At 42.7% G+C, this 14,931-nt stretch overlaps 1 protein-coding gene across 2 annotated transcripts in view; it reads left to right on the forward strand.

The window, feature by feature from the left end:
- The first annotated feature begins 626 nt into the window (after positions 1–626).
- The window catches only part of ZNF229 (zinc finger protein 229), a 25,892-nt gene continuing 11,587 nt past the window's right edge, over positions 627–14,931 (forward strand). Inside the window, exons 1-4 of one of the 2 annotated variants that reach the window (XM_017859784.1) lie at positions 627–795; positions 1,492–1,579; positions 7,756–7,966; positions 8,159–8,217. In XM_017859784.1, the coding sequence (XP_017715273.1) occupies positions 7,933–7,966; positions 8,159–8,217 (93 nt within the window). In that variant the 5' untranslated portion in view covers positions 627–795; positions 1,492–1,579; positions 7,756–7,932. The remainder of the gene's footprint in view (positions 796–1,491; positions 1,580–7,755; positions 7,967–8,158; positions 8,218–14,931) is intronic. The other variant, XM_017859783.1, reaches the window with a different exon arrangement.

The raw sequence follows: 14,931 nt of genomic DNA on the forward strand, positions 1-14,931 counted from the left end.
GTAAGACAGCATATTTAGTCTGTCAAATTGGGAAAATGAGACAGGATATTTAGTCCACCAAACTGGGAAAATATTAAAGAAAGTGATTGTGTCTAGTTTTGATATGCTAAAATTAGAAGCGTAAGTTCAATGGAGGACAAGGGGGTAACTTCCCTAAAAGCTAAAGAATCCTAGGCAAGCATTGCAAATTTTTTTTTATTATTATCTCTACGTATCTCTACGTCTGTAGTGACATAGAGAACTATCCATGATATATGACCTGTGGGCAAGAAATGATTACGAAATGATGCCATTTGGGAGAATGGGATTTTTAAGAATTCATATTTACTCACATAAACCAGGGATTAAGTAAGAATTTATTATTATTATTATTATCGTTATTATTTTACCATTCTTTACATGTAATGTGAACTACTTTTGAAATAAACATTTCAAAAGGCTCTGCGGCGCCCGAAACTTCAACTCAGGAACACCTCGCATGCCACCTCCTGCCGCCTCGCAGTGGGCGGGACTCGAGGTGGACGCGCATTTACGTCACCATCGCACCTAGGATCGGACAGCGCCGCGGAGGGTTCTGGGAAAGGTAGTCCCACACTTCGAGTCGACCACTTCCGTTTCCGTTGGGCGCGCCATCTTGGTTGCTTATTAGGCGGTGGTGAGGCGTGTTAGAGACATGCGTCTGCATGTGGGTGTACTGTCCGGCCACGGGATTTAGGATTAGCTCTATAGGACCAACGTGAAGGCACAACGTGCGGCGGAGAGTCGAAGCCCACGGATTTCCATGAGCTCGGCCTGGTGAGGCAGGGGTGTGAGGAGGCGCATGTGTCGAACTTCCTGAGCGCCTGTGCGGGGTTGGCCCGGGTCTGCAGCCCTTGCAGTCCGGGCTTGGAAAAGCAGTTTGAGGCCAGCCCTGGCTTTGAGATGAGATCTGCAGTGCGAGAGCGTCCACTGCGGGCAGTGGCGGATCGATGACATAAGTTTTCTCAGGGTAGCCGCCCACCCACTTGTGGAGTAATTTCAGAGTTTTCTGCGAAGTGATTTCTGTAAACAGGAAGTTGATTCCCTGTGTTCTGGTTTTATCCTTTGAAATGTATTAAGCGCTGTGCAAGTCCTAAGAGTTGGTTTGCTGTATCGTTGCTGGCTCTGCTTTTCTTAGCCGCCTAAGCACGCACAGGCAGAATTTCACTATCAGTGTCAGACAGTCAGCTCTGAATTCAAATCTTGAGGTTTTGTCTTGATTCTCATTGTCTCCTGAAAGGGGCAGTGAGAGTAGGCTTGTAGACGGCTGCTTTAGGCATCAGGAATGGCGTGGACCTTTTACTCTGAGTCCTGTAGGAAAAGAGGTTCTATTCCTCGACTCCTCAAGCAAGTAGCGAGGTAGATTACAGAAACGGGTAGATTACATTCAGCTGGCACTGAGAGATTCCCCCTGTGGCATAGTGGGAATTGGGATTAAATCATGTTAGCCCGCTGCTCATTTTTCTTTCACAGGCTTCCTTCTTGGGATTGTTCCTTTCTCGGAGAAAATTGTATAAAAGAGGGAGAAATAACCCCACATCTCTTGACACTAGAGCTCCAGGTGAGGGAACTTTGGTTTCTCTTTTGTGGCAATGCCCGGTCTCTTGGTGACCTCATTCTTCATCCCATTGATTTCACAAATGTTCATCCAGGCCCCTTAGCCGCAACTGCCTTCCCCTAGAAATGGGGAAGGGTGGAGGAATTTCCCAGTGTCTTTATTTAGTGTGTTATCTTGGCTCCTAGTAGTGGGCCGCTGAGTCAGTAAAGGCTTACGCCGTTTCAGCGCCGTGCTAGGGAAGAAAGCAGGGTAGAAATAATTGGAGTGACTGTGATGGTGTATATGAACTGAATGCTTACCGTATGCCAGGTATTAACGCTCTATCCATGGTGTCTAGGACAATGCCAGGCTTGATAGTAAATATTTGAATAAATGAATGTATTTCTATTGAATTTTCTGAGCAAGTTTGTATGTCAGCTATTATCCCAATGTCACAGATGAGTTGCTGAGGTTTAAAAAGTCTAAAAAACTTAAAAAGTAAGACCTGGCCAGGAGATCATCTAACCAGAAACAAGGTCTTTGCATTCATGCTTCCTTCTGGGCTTGTCTCAGCCCAGCTTTTTTCACAGCTGATTTCTTTTTCAAGCACCTCTTAGAGACTGTCCCTGATTAATGTTGTTCTTTCCACAGTTGCCACATATGTTTCACCTGATAGAACCTACATTTGTTGGAAAACAGGAATCTATCATGATTGCTTTACTTTCTTCATAGCCCTTTTTGCAATCAAAAGTCACCTAATTTGTAGAGAGATTAACCCACCCGAATGTAGGCACCATGGGAACAATTACTTTTTCCATCTTAATTTACTGCTGTATTGTCATGCGCGTCCTGTGAAGAGACCACCAAACAGGCTTTGTGTGAGCAACATGGCTGTTTATTTCGCCTGGGTGCAGGCGGGCTGAGTCTGAAAAGAGAGCGACGGGAGATAAGGGTGGGGGGTCGCGTTATAGGATTTGGGTAGGTAAAGGAAAATTACAGTCAAAGGGGGGTTGTTCTTTGGCGGGCAGGAGTGGGGGTCACAGGGTGCTCAGTGGGGAGCTTTTGAGCCAGGATGAGCCAGGAAAAGGAATTTCACAAGATAATGTCATCGCTTAAGGCAAGGACCGGCCATTTTCACTTCTTTTGTGTTGGAATGCCATCGCTTAAGGCGAAGCAGGGCATTTGCACTTCTTTTGTGATTCTTAGTTACTTCAGACCATCTGGGTGTATACGTGCAAGTCACAGGGGATGCGATGGCTTGCCTTGGGCTCAGAGGCCTGACATGTATCTCTAGTGTTTATTCTTCTAAGATGTTGTTAGACTCTAAATGTACATTTACTAAATGCATGAGTTCCCATATTCCTAGGTTAATACTGGGTTGGGTCAATGGTAATAGTTTATTGATGATTTTCTGTGTACCAGGTACTGGGCTATGAAGTTTATTCACATAGGCATGTGTGTGTGAAAGAGAGAAAAAAGTCTTTTAGTTTTCCAAATAAGGATTATCTTTATTTGACAGAAGTACAGACTCATTCAAAAGGTTAAGTCATTCCTGTGGTGTTAATGTAACTACAAAGTGGCTGAACCAGAATTCGAACCTAAACCTTTTGACAACTCCAGTTTTGAGAAACTAGAACTGCAATTTTCAAAACCCGACTCTTCCTTTTGCTATCTTATAACTTCATAATTTACCTGTTTTTTCTTCAGACTTCAACCTCAGAATCATATTTATTTCTCCTCCTCTTCATCCCTACGTGGAATTATTCTTTTAGTTTTGTTATTTCTACCTCTGCAATATTTCTTATTCCCACTACGTCATTATCCCGCTGCCTTTGTACGAACTCTTTCTGTCACCCTCCTCTTCTCCCAGTCTGAGCTCCATGCAGTCCAAAAATGTATCTTTTACTGTATCCTAAGCACCTGGAACACAGTAGAAGTTCATTATGGCTGCTGATTTCCACCTAGAATGTTAGCAGCTGCATGAGCACAGAGTCCTTGTCTTCGCTGTTCACTCTTGGATCCCAACACAGCCTGCATAGTCCTTAGCACCCAAATTACAGTCCATGAACTGGAGAACAAAATCACTTCTGCTCTGAAGATGACATCAAGAGGACCCAAGGATCCATATCAGCAAGCTGAGTTCAGATTACTTCCATTCTCCCATTTAAATATTTGTTGAGTACCTGCTGTGTGCCAGGTGCCAACTGAAATCCTAGCCCTCATAGAGTTCACATTCTTGTGGGTGGAGAAAGATGGTCAACAGGAAAAATAGACTGTAGGTAAGGTGTCAGTTTCATGGAGAAAAATGAAGCAGAGGAGGGTGTAGGAAGTGCTGGTTTGCCAATTTGAGAAGGATAATGAGGGATGTATTTCACTGAGAAAAGAAAATGGTGCTTGAATAGGGACCCAAAGCAGGTGAGGGGCCTGCAGGCATCTGAGGAAAAGCAGTTTTCTCATTCTGCTCAGCTGAGCAGAATGAGAAAGAGGGAGAGATAATTGAGAAACTGAATATTGGGAAGGAAGATAGTGTAAGGTCTTTGGGCCACTGAAAGGACCTTGGTGCAAGGTTTTGAGCAAAGTGATGGTTTTGGCCAGAGAAGAATATGAGTTTATATAAAAGATCACTCCAGCTGCCATGTAGGAAGTAGACTGAAGTGAACAGGAGTAGGAACACAGAGGTGATTTAGGGAGCTGTCACATTAATTCAGGTGAGACATGATGGTGGTGTGGATGGTGGCAGCAAGAATATTTGATCTGATTCTGGTTCTGATTTGTAGGTATTTGCTGATGGATTGGATGTAGAGTACAAGGAAGAAATCAAGAATGACTCTAGAATATTTCTTCTTCATTTCAGAGGAGAGAAGTACCTCTGGGGCAAATCTGGAGTTTGCTTTTGGACATGTTTTTTTTTTTTTTTTTTTTGAGACGGAGTCTCGCTCTGTTGCCCGGCTGGGGGCGGAGTGCAGCTGGACAGGATCTCAGCTCACTGCAAGCTCGCGCTCCGCGGGTTTAGCGCCATTTCTGCTAGCACGGCTCCGGAGTAGCTGGGATACAGGCGCCCGCGCACCTTCCCGGCTATGTTTTTTTGTATTTCTGGAGTAGAGACGGGGTTTCACTGTTGCAGCGCGATGGTCTGATCTCCTGACCTCGTGATCCGCCCGTTCGGACCTCCAAGTGCTGGAGCCACCGCGCCCGGCCTTGGACATGTTTTTTAAGTTGCTTTTTAGACATAAGAGTGGAGTTGTCAGGTTGCCATGGAGTCATCAGTGTGTAGATTCTACTGAAGGCCTGAGGCTGGGTGTCTTCACCAAGGGAGTGAAGGAGAATAGAGAAGAACTTCATGTGCTGACTCTTGAGGCTTCCTGACCAGAAGAGTTCAGGGACAGGAGAAGGAAGCACAAGGAAAATTTGTACCCACCGGAAGTTTCTGGAAACCCTGAAAATCAGCCAGTCAGAGGAAGGGAGGGTGACTTAGCAAGTTTGCTTCAAATGTGGCCCCTGGACCCACTTTGTCAGCATCCCCTGGAAACTTGTTTAAAACACAGACTCCTGGGCTCTACTGCAGAGATACAGAATCAGAATCTTTGGAGTTGGAATCTAGCAGTCTGTTTTCATCATTGCTCCTGGTGATTTTTAAATATACTGAAGTCTGCAAAGCGCAGTCCTAGAGGATCCTGAAGTTTGGGTTTAAGTGGCATTGGGGTGGAGGCCTAGTTTCAGATCTGGCCTCTACTCTTCCCCTTTGTCCTTTGTGTAGGAGGGTAACGTGTTGCCTGGTTTTCCACACCTGGGTCAAAGGGCCATCCCAAGTTCAGGGCAGTGCATGAAGGGAGGGAGAGAGAAAGATGCTTGTCACTGTGGGCCATGCAGAGGGCTGGTACAGATGGTTAGAGGAAAGAAGGAGATTTGAGTTCCTGAAGCAGTAAAATTCAGTGAGTGTCCTAAGGTAGACAGCCCAAGTATGTGTATCTGTTTGTCTGAACTTGACCCCATTGAGACCTGAATTTCAAGAGGAAAGAGTTCAGGCAAGGTGGGGCTATTCTTTTTATTTGACCTTGCAGTCCACACATATTTGAAATATGCAAAAATTTAGTTTTCCCCTTCTATTTCAAATGTTTAAATGTGAGAAACCATTTTTTTTTTTTTGTTTTAGTAACACCAGGAGTTTTCCCCTTCCTGTAGATGTCTATTAGGTCTGCTTGGTCCAGAGCTGAGTTCAAGTCCTGAATATCCTTGTTAATTTTCTGTCTCGTTGATTTAATATTGACACTGGCGTGTTAAAGTCTGCCACTATTATGGCGTTTGGTGTCTAAGTCTCTTTGTAGGTCTCTAAGAACTTGTTTTATGAATCTGGATGCTCCTCTACTGGGTGCATAAATATTGAGGGTAGTTAGATCTTGTTGCATTGATCCTGTTACCATTATGTAATGCCCTTCTTTGTCGTTTTTGGTCTTTGTTGATTTAAAGTCTGTTTTATCAGAGACTAGGATGGGTGGGAACTCATGCCTGCTGTCTTTGCACTACTTCCTGAGTGTCTCTGAGCAGATTGCAAGAGTTTTGTTCAATCTCTGTGCATTGCTTCCTGCTGATAGAATTGCTTAAGTGCTTCCTATGTGCCAGAGCCATGAAAGGTAAATAAAGAAAAAGAAGACTCAATTATTTTAATGACTTAGAGATCTGACCATGGAGGTAGTGTGAAAGGTGGTAACCAGCAATTTACACCATGTGTTGCTGGATCCCAGAGTAATTAATTCAGTCTGGGGGCGGTGGGGCAGAAGAGACTTCATTTCTTTTTTTTTTTTTGAGGCAGAGTCTCACTCTGTCGCCAGGGCTGGAGTGCAGTGGCCGGATCTCAGCTCACTGCAAGCTCCGCCTCCCGGGTTTATGCCATTCTCCTGCCTCAGCCTCCCGAGTAGCTGGGACTACAGGCGCCCGCCACTTCGCCCGGCTAGTTTTTGTATTTTTAGTAGAGACGGGGTTTCACCGTGTTAGCCAGGATGGTCTCGATCTCCTGACCTCGTGATCCGCCCGTCTCGGCCTCCCAAAGTGCTGGGATTACAGGCTTGAGCCACCGCGCCCGGCCGAGACTTCATTTCGAAAAGGAATTCTTGCCCTGGGTTCCGTGAGCATAACTCAGGAGTTATGAATTTGAGTGGGAAAAAATTTTATGCTAGTCTAAGTCACAAGTAGCGTTTCACTGTGAACATAGGTGCTAAGCCGCAATATTAGCAGTAGTTGTGACTTTGTCATCCATATACATCATAGATTTTTTATGTCATATTCTGGTTTGCACAGATATTTCAGAGTATTGTTTATGCTTATTAATCTTTTGAAATTGTAGTAAATTCGTTGTTTATATTGAATGTGTTAATAAAGTAACACTGTACTTGCACAGTGAGCCATGCAGAGTTTTAATAGTTTTGAAGTTTGTATTTCAGTATAATTCTTTGCATTTCTTTCTATGCATTTAAAACTTTATTCTGAGTAGAGGTCTTTAGATATCATCAGATTAGTGAAGGGGGGCCATGGCACAAAAAAAGTTAAAAACGCTGACTTAAAGATGGCTCTAATCTTTTTTTTTTTTTTTTTTTGAGACGGAGTCTCGCTCTGTTGCCCAGTCTGGAGTGCAGTGGTGCAATCTCGACTCGCTGCAAGCTCTGCCTTCCGGGTTCACGCCATTCTGCCTCAGCCTCCCGAGTAGCTGGGACTACAGGTGCCCGCCACCACGCCCGGCTAATTTTTTGTATTTTCGGTAGAGATGGGGTTTCACCGTGTTAGCCAGGAGATGGCTCTAATCTTTATCCTGATTTCTATAATCCCTAAGTATGGGGATTTAGTTTATTTTATTTTTTGCAAGTCCAACATTATTGCATTAATAAAGCTTTTTCTCTCCAGGTGTTTCTTCACAGGGCACAGGTCCCATATGTTTGTGGAGTCTCCCTGCCCTTCTGAGGAGCCCTGTGCCTCACTGAGAATTTAGCTGCAGGGCCCTTCTCACAGACTCTTCTGTGACTGTCCTTACCCATCTGCAACATTCTTGGCTTTCTGGACTATGAGCCCCTTCAGTGTAGGGGACTAAACCTAACAAGTACTGAGTAGATGTCCGATAAACTACTGAATGAATAGTATCCAGAGGATACGAACCACAGCCTTGGGGCCCAGAAGAAAGGAGTAAGTAAAATTCCCTCCTGAACCTATAGGTCCCCTGACCATGGGAAGCAGTCACGCTCTGGACAGTAAAGGTGAAGACAGCAACTTGTCAGAGCTTGGAGAGTCTCTAGAATGAAGAAGGCCTGGATCTTCTGTGTCTGCAGCTTAAGAAGACCAGAGAATAAACACAATTGCTGCTGCTCTCAGAAAACCTAGCAGAAAAGACCATGGAGACTTTGACCTCAAGACGTGAGAAAAGAGGTGACAGTTAATAGAGGGGGTGGGCAGAGAGAGAATCCGAACTTAATGTGGAGGAGAAAAAGTTGAGTGTTGAGGAATTTCCTCAAGTGAGAAGAAACCAGTCTGTAAAGCTGGGCACTTTCCTACCAGATAGATGACCTAGAGCTCCGGGCAGCACCAACTCCTCCTCATGGCCTCTTTCTCCTCCTACAGCTCTTCATTCTCAAGCCTCAGCCCTTTCCCAAGATAGGGAGGACAAGACCATGTTTCAGGTGGGTTGTTTTCTTTTTCTCTCCCGAAATACCACCTTAGGCATCAGAGAGAAAACATACATCCCTTCTTGGTAAAAGGAAAAGAGTGAAAATGTATTGGGTGAATACATTATATTTCTCATTGCATTTATCCACAAAATAGTGATGTGAGACAGATAGTATGATTCTGTTTTAGAGATGAAGAAATGAATGGGGGATCCAGGATTTGAACTCAGGCCAATTGGATTCGATAATCTACCTTTCTGCTCTGCCTTTCTGCCACCACAATAGCTTCATGCAGCGGCCCAAGCCTGGATTAGCAGAGAGATGACTCTCCAAATACTGAATCATTTCTGCCTGGGTTGTTCTCTTCTGTGGAACATGTATTCATTTATAGATGTAATATTCTCCATGTAGTAGACCCTACCAAAAAGTATACCATGCACAAAGTTTAAAAAAAAACAACAACATATTAGGGGAGAAAAGTTTCATCTGTGACAGAATTTTAATATCCTTATTTTCAGAAGAGGGCTATGCATAAAGACCTGAGCATTCTTGTTCAGGAAGGGAGCAGAGAAAACCTAATGCCCACTAAGCATATGAAAAGATGATGAGCCTTTATTAACCAAAAGGATACACTTTGGGATAAGATTTATGATTCTTCCAGCAGACAGCCAAAGATTTGAAAGGTCAACATTCACTGTTAGCTGAGATATGGAAAAATGGGTACATCCACACAGCTGCAGGAGTATTTCAGCATTTCTAGAAGTTCTCCTTATTCTAGTCCAGCATTTCCCACTCTAAGAATTTTTTCTAAATCAGAACAAATGTGCAAAGAATGATAATTGCAGGCTCGTGCATAACAGCCAAATATATATACACACACATACATATACATGCATACATATATACACACATATATATACACATATACATACACATCTGTATATATACATACAAACACATAGAAGGATTCCATGTTCATCTATTAGTGAATTGTGGTTTCATTCATTCTTTGGTCTGGATTCTAAGCTGCTATCAAGTGAGATAAAGTAAATGAAAAAATAGGGATACGGAAATAGGCTATCCTTTAGTATATACATATTTCTTAATTTTCTTTTAAATTGAAAAAAATCATAGCCATTGCAGAATTTTAAGATTATGTTTTTTCAACACATGAAACATTATTTTCTAAACCTTTCTTTTATGAAAAGAGATTGTGAAATAATTTTGAAGATTTGATTGACTTATTTTACTGTGTACCTTAATTTTAAATATTATTGGTTACTTCCTGCTGTGAAAGTTGAAGCAATTAGCACGTTTTTACTTCCCACCGTCTTCTGATTGTTATTATATTGTTACTGTCATTGTTACCTTCTGATTCATAACCGTCAGTTCCCCTAGTTGAGACTCACTTCTGTATATTTAAGTAATTGCTCACCACCTCTCCTTTTACCATGACTTTCTTACTTGAATTTATTTGTTGATTGCCTCAATTTCATCTACAAAGACTTTTGGATGCAGAACAAGACTTTGTTCCCCCATGCCAAAGACTTGCCTGCAGTATCCTCTGCATTTTTCCAATTTTAAGAATGTTGTGGGCCAGGTGAAGTGGCTCGTAAACTTAGCACTTTGGGAGGCTGAGGCATGCGGATCACTTGAGCTCTGGAATTCGAGACCAGCCTGGACAACATGGTGAAATCTCATCTCTACAAAAGTACTAAAAAATTAGCTCACTCATAATATTAAACCTCTGTAGCTCAGCCATGTTAATAATACTAGTTTATATATATTTCATTATAACTTTTAAAATAAAGATTTAGTAGAAGACAGACCATACCAGGGTCTATAATGAAATAAATTAGATTTCCCCTAATTGAAATTCTGGCCTCACTAATGTGCCCAGCATTAACAAAGAGGTATCCATCCATCAATATCTTTGTCGTGTGAAAATATATGTTATCCTCTTTAAAAAGGAAATGGGGCTGGGCGCGGTGGCTTACGCCTCTAATCCCAGCACTTTGGGAGGCCTAAGCGGGCGGATCACCTGAGGCCAGAAGTTCAAGACCATCCTGGCCAACGTGCTGAAACCCCGTCTCTACCAAAAATAAAAAAATTAGCCGGGCATGGTGGTGCATGCCTGTAATCCCAGGTACTCGGGAGGCTAAGGCAGAAGAATCACTTGAACCTGGGAGGCGGAGGCTGCAGTGAGCTGAGATCATGCCAGGGCACTCGAGCCTGGGCAATAGAGTGAGACTCCATCTCACAAAAAAGGAAATGGAAACATGGATGCTTTCCATGTGGTACATATTTTACTACTATAAGATAATTCAGTTCTGATTACTACCAGTTTTAGCGCTACAGACAGTACAAACACATGTGATTTTCACATCCTGTGCTTTAATCTGTAAATTCTGTGATCTAGACATCTAAATATTGCTGGCCCAATGGGGTATACTTTGTGTGGGGAAAAAAACCACTCAAACTCTAAGTGCTTTCTGTATTCTGACACTCAGCAACAATAATCACAGGCAGAAGACTTCTGTGGCCAAACATATGTGGGTTTCTCCTCAAACACTAAGTGAGCAATCAGTTTTGTGACAGTTTTGCTGGGTGCCCTTCAGTTCAGTTCTGACACTGTTTTCCTGGAGGTAGTGTCAGATCCCACAGGTTGAGGATTTGGTCCCACAAGAGCCTGCTCTTCCTTCCCACCAGTTGCAAGTTTAGGCTTCCAGAACTTGTGACCAACCAGCTGCAAGTTGGGGTTCCCACAACCCACTCTTTGGGTTTGATTAATTTGCTAGAGCAGCTCGCAGAACTCAGGGAAACACTTACGTTTACTGGTTTATTATAAAGGATTTTACAAAAGGATACAGATGAAGAGATCCATGGGGCAAGGTACGGGGGAAGGGGCATGGAGGTTCCATGTCCTCTCTGGGCATGCCACCTTCCCAGAAGTTCTCTGAACCTGGTCCTCTTAGGTTTTTATGAAAGTTTCATTAGGTAGGCACCAGTGATTAAAACCTTTGGCCAGTGGTGATCAACTTCACCCTCAGCTCCTCTCCCCTCCCTGGAGGTTGGGGGAGGGGGAGGTACTATAAGTCTAATCCTCTAATCCTGCCTTGGTCTTTCTAGTAAACAGCCCCATCCAGAAGTTACCTACCGGCTGCCAGCTACCAGTCAACTCATTAGCATAGAAAAAGACATCACGGGTCTTTTTTTTTTTTTTTTTTTTTTAAGTTCTAGGGTACATGTGCACAATGTGCAGGTTTGTTACATATGTATACATGTGCCATGTTGGGCAAGGATCTAGAACTAGAAATACCATTTGACCCAGCCATCCCATTACTGGGTATAAACGCAAAGGATTATAAATGATGCTGCTGTAAAGACACATGCACACGTATGTTTATTGCGGCACTATTCACAATAGCGAAGACTTGGAATCAACCCACATGTCCATCAGTGACAGACTGGATTAAGAAAATGTGTCACATATACACCATGGAATACTATGCAGCCATAAAAAAGGATGAGTTCGTGTCCTTTGTAGGGACATGGATGCAGCTGGAAACCATCATTCTCAGCAAACTGTCGTAAGAACAGAAAACCAAACACCGCGTGTTCTCACTCATAGGTGGGAATTGAACAATAGAGATCACTGGGACACAGGAAGGGGAACATCACACACTGGGGCCTATTGTGGAGAGGGGGAAGGGGGGGAGGGATAACATTAGGAGATATACCTAATGTAAATGACGAGTTAATGGGTGCAGCACAGTGGAGTTTCTAAGGGCATTTGAAATTGTATGCCACAGAGACCAAATACCCATTTCACGGTGTCACACACTTCATTGTAAACTGTTAATATATTATTGCCACAGTATTTGAGAAGAAATCATAGCAATTTTTGCTGTTCTGCACACATGCAATTCCAAGAATGATTAGTACTAAATACTTTTGCTCATCTGATGGAGGATATGTGGCAAAGATGCCCCCAATTTGTTTTGCAGTTACCTGCATTGTAAACATGATAAGCACTTTTTCATATGTATATTGGCTATATTTGTATTTTCTTATCAGTAAATCGCTTAGAAAATACTTTTGCCTATTTTCTCATTAATTCATTTTTTACCATGTTTTTAGAAGCCCTTCTGAACACTTATCGAAAGTGTAATAATTATTTTCTCTCAATCTTTTCTTTTTTAAAAATTTCAGGTTCAGGGTACATAGGCAGGTTTGTTATATAGGTGAATTGCATGTCATGAGGGTTTGTTGTACAGATTATTTTGTCACCCAGGTAATAAGCCTGATGTCCATTAGTTATTTTTCCTGATCTTTTACCTCCTCCCACTGTCCACTCTCAAGTAGGCCCCTGTATCTGTCGTTCCCTCTGTGTGTACAAGTGTTCTCATCATTTACCTCCCACTTAGAACATGCAGTATTTGATTTTCGGTTCCTGCATTACTTTGCTTAAGATAACGTCCTCCAGCTCCTTCCATGTTGCTGCAGAGGGTGTGATCTCTTTCTTTTTTATGGCTGTATAGTATTCCATGGTGTATATGTTCCACGTTTTATTTATCTAGTCTATTGATGGGCATTTAGTTTGATTTCTGTCTTTTCTATTGTGAGTAGTGCTGCAGTGAACATGCGTGTGCATGTGTTTTTATGGTAGAATAATTTATGTTTCTTTGGGTATATACCCAATAATGGGATTGCTGGGTTGAATGGTAGTTCTGTTTTAAGTTCTTTTATGAATCACCACACTGCTTTGTATAGTGTCTGAACTAACTTATATTTCCACCAGCAGTGTATAAGTGTTCTTTTTTCTCCACAGCCTTGCCAGTGTTTGTTATTGACTTCTTAGTAATGGCCATTCTGACTGGGGTGAGGTGGTATCTCGTGGTTTTGATTTTCATTTCTGTAGTCATGTTGAACATTTTTAAATATGCTTGTTGGCCGCATGTATGTCTTCTTAAATTTTACTTTCTTAATGGTGACTGTAAAGAAGTTTCAGGTTCTTATATAGTTAAATGATTTATTAGTTCCTTTTTGAAAATTGGTTTCATATAATTTCAAAAGACCTAATCCATTCTCAGATAAGTCATCTAAATGGCTGTTTAACATTTATATTAAAAATGTTTTTCTCATCAGCAAGGTCTGAAAAAATGTTTTATCTCTAGTATAACTGTAATTTATTTTTGTAAATGACATAAGGTTGACATTTAAGTTCATTTCTTCAAGATGGATAGATACCCAGTTATGAAAATGTTATTTTTACATCAGTCACTCTTTTTCAAGTCAACCAAAATACCACACTCATTTCTTGTGTGTAAATATATATATATATATGTTTGTACATATAAATATATACACACGTATGTATACATATCATATACAAAGACAGAAGGAAATACAGCAATTGATTGATATTTCACATGGACCTGACTGCTCTGCATTCTGTACTCTGGTTCACTGAGTTACTTGAACATCTATCTGCATTGAATACCAACTTCTTTTTTTTTTAAGACACAGTCTCGCTGTGTCACCCAGGCTGGAGTGCAGTGGTGCAGCCACAGCTCACTGCAGCCTTGACCTCCCAGGCTCAAGTGATACTTCCACCTTAGCCTCCCGCGTAGCTGGGACTAAGGTGCGCCATCACAATTAGCTTATTTTATTTTTTGTAGAGATGGAGGTCTCCCTGTGTTGCCGAGGCTGGTCTAAAACTCCTGGAATCAAGTGATCCTTCCACCTCGGCCTCACAGAGTGCTGGGATGACAGGCAGGAGCCACTGTGCCTGGCTTAAACACCTACTTTTGAAATTTAGAAATTTGAAAAAAGATGTTGGAATTAAAGTTTGGCTAGAACTTAGTAATGGTGCCCTTTGTTTTATGGTAGTTTTTGGGTTGGTGGTGTTGGTTTTTGTTGTTGTTGTTGTTGTTTGAGACAGGGTCTGTCTGTCACCCGGGCTGGAGTGCAGTGGTACGATCTCAGTTCAATGCAGCCTTGAACTCCCAGGCTTCCACCTCAGCCTCCCGAACAGCTGGGCCTACAGGTGCGCCCCATCACGTCCCCCTAATGTTTCTATTTTTTGTAAATATGGAGTCTTGCCATGTTGCCCAGGCTGGTCTAAAACTCCTGGGCTGAAGGAGTCCTCCCACCTTGGCCTCCCAGAGTGCTGGGACTATAACTTGGAGCCACCTCACCAAGCCCATGGTAGATCTCAAGCTACTTTTTTTCAGTTACTTTTGTGGCATTGGTCTGTTCACATTTTCTTTCACTTATTCATTCAGCAAATATTTGTTGAATACCCAACTATGGGCCAAACATTAAGCACTGGTAATATATTAGAGGAGAAAATGGATAACATCCCCGCCTCATGGGGCTGACATTCCACAAGGGCTCCCCCTGGAGATGGATAGCAAATCAATTAAAAAGTAGACAAAGGCTGGGCGCGGTGGCTCAAGCCTGTAATCCCAGCACTTTGGGAGGCCGAGACGGGCGGATCACGAGGTCAGGAGATCGAGACCATCCTGGCTAACACGGTGAAACCCCATCTCTACTAAAAATGCAAAAAACTAGCCGGGCGAGGTGGCGGGCTCCTGTAGTCCCAGCTACTCCGGAGGCTGAGGCAGGAGAATGGCGTGAACCTGGGAGGCGGAGCTTGCAGTGAGCAGAGACCCAGCCACTGCACTCCAGCCCGGGTGACAGAGCAAGACTCCGTCTCAAAAAAAA

Source organism: Rhinopithecus bieti, unplaced genomic scaffold (assembly GCF_001698545.2).
Source record: "Rhinopithecus bieti isolate Rb0 unplaced genomic scaffold, ASM169854v2 scaffold_52060, whole genome shotgun sequence".
NCBI lineage: Eukaryota > Metazoa > Chordata > Mammalia > Primates > Cercopithecidae > Rhinopithecus > Rhinopithecus bieti.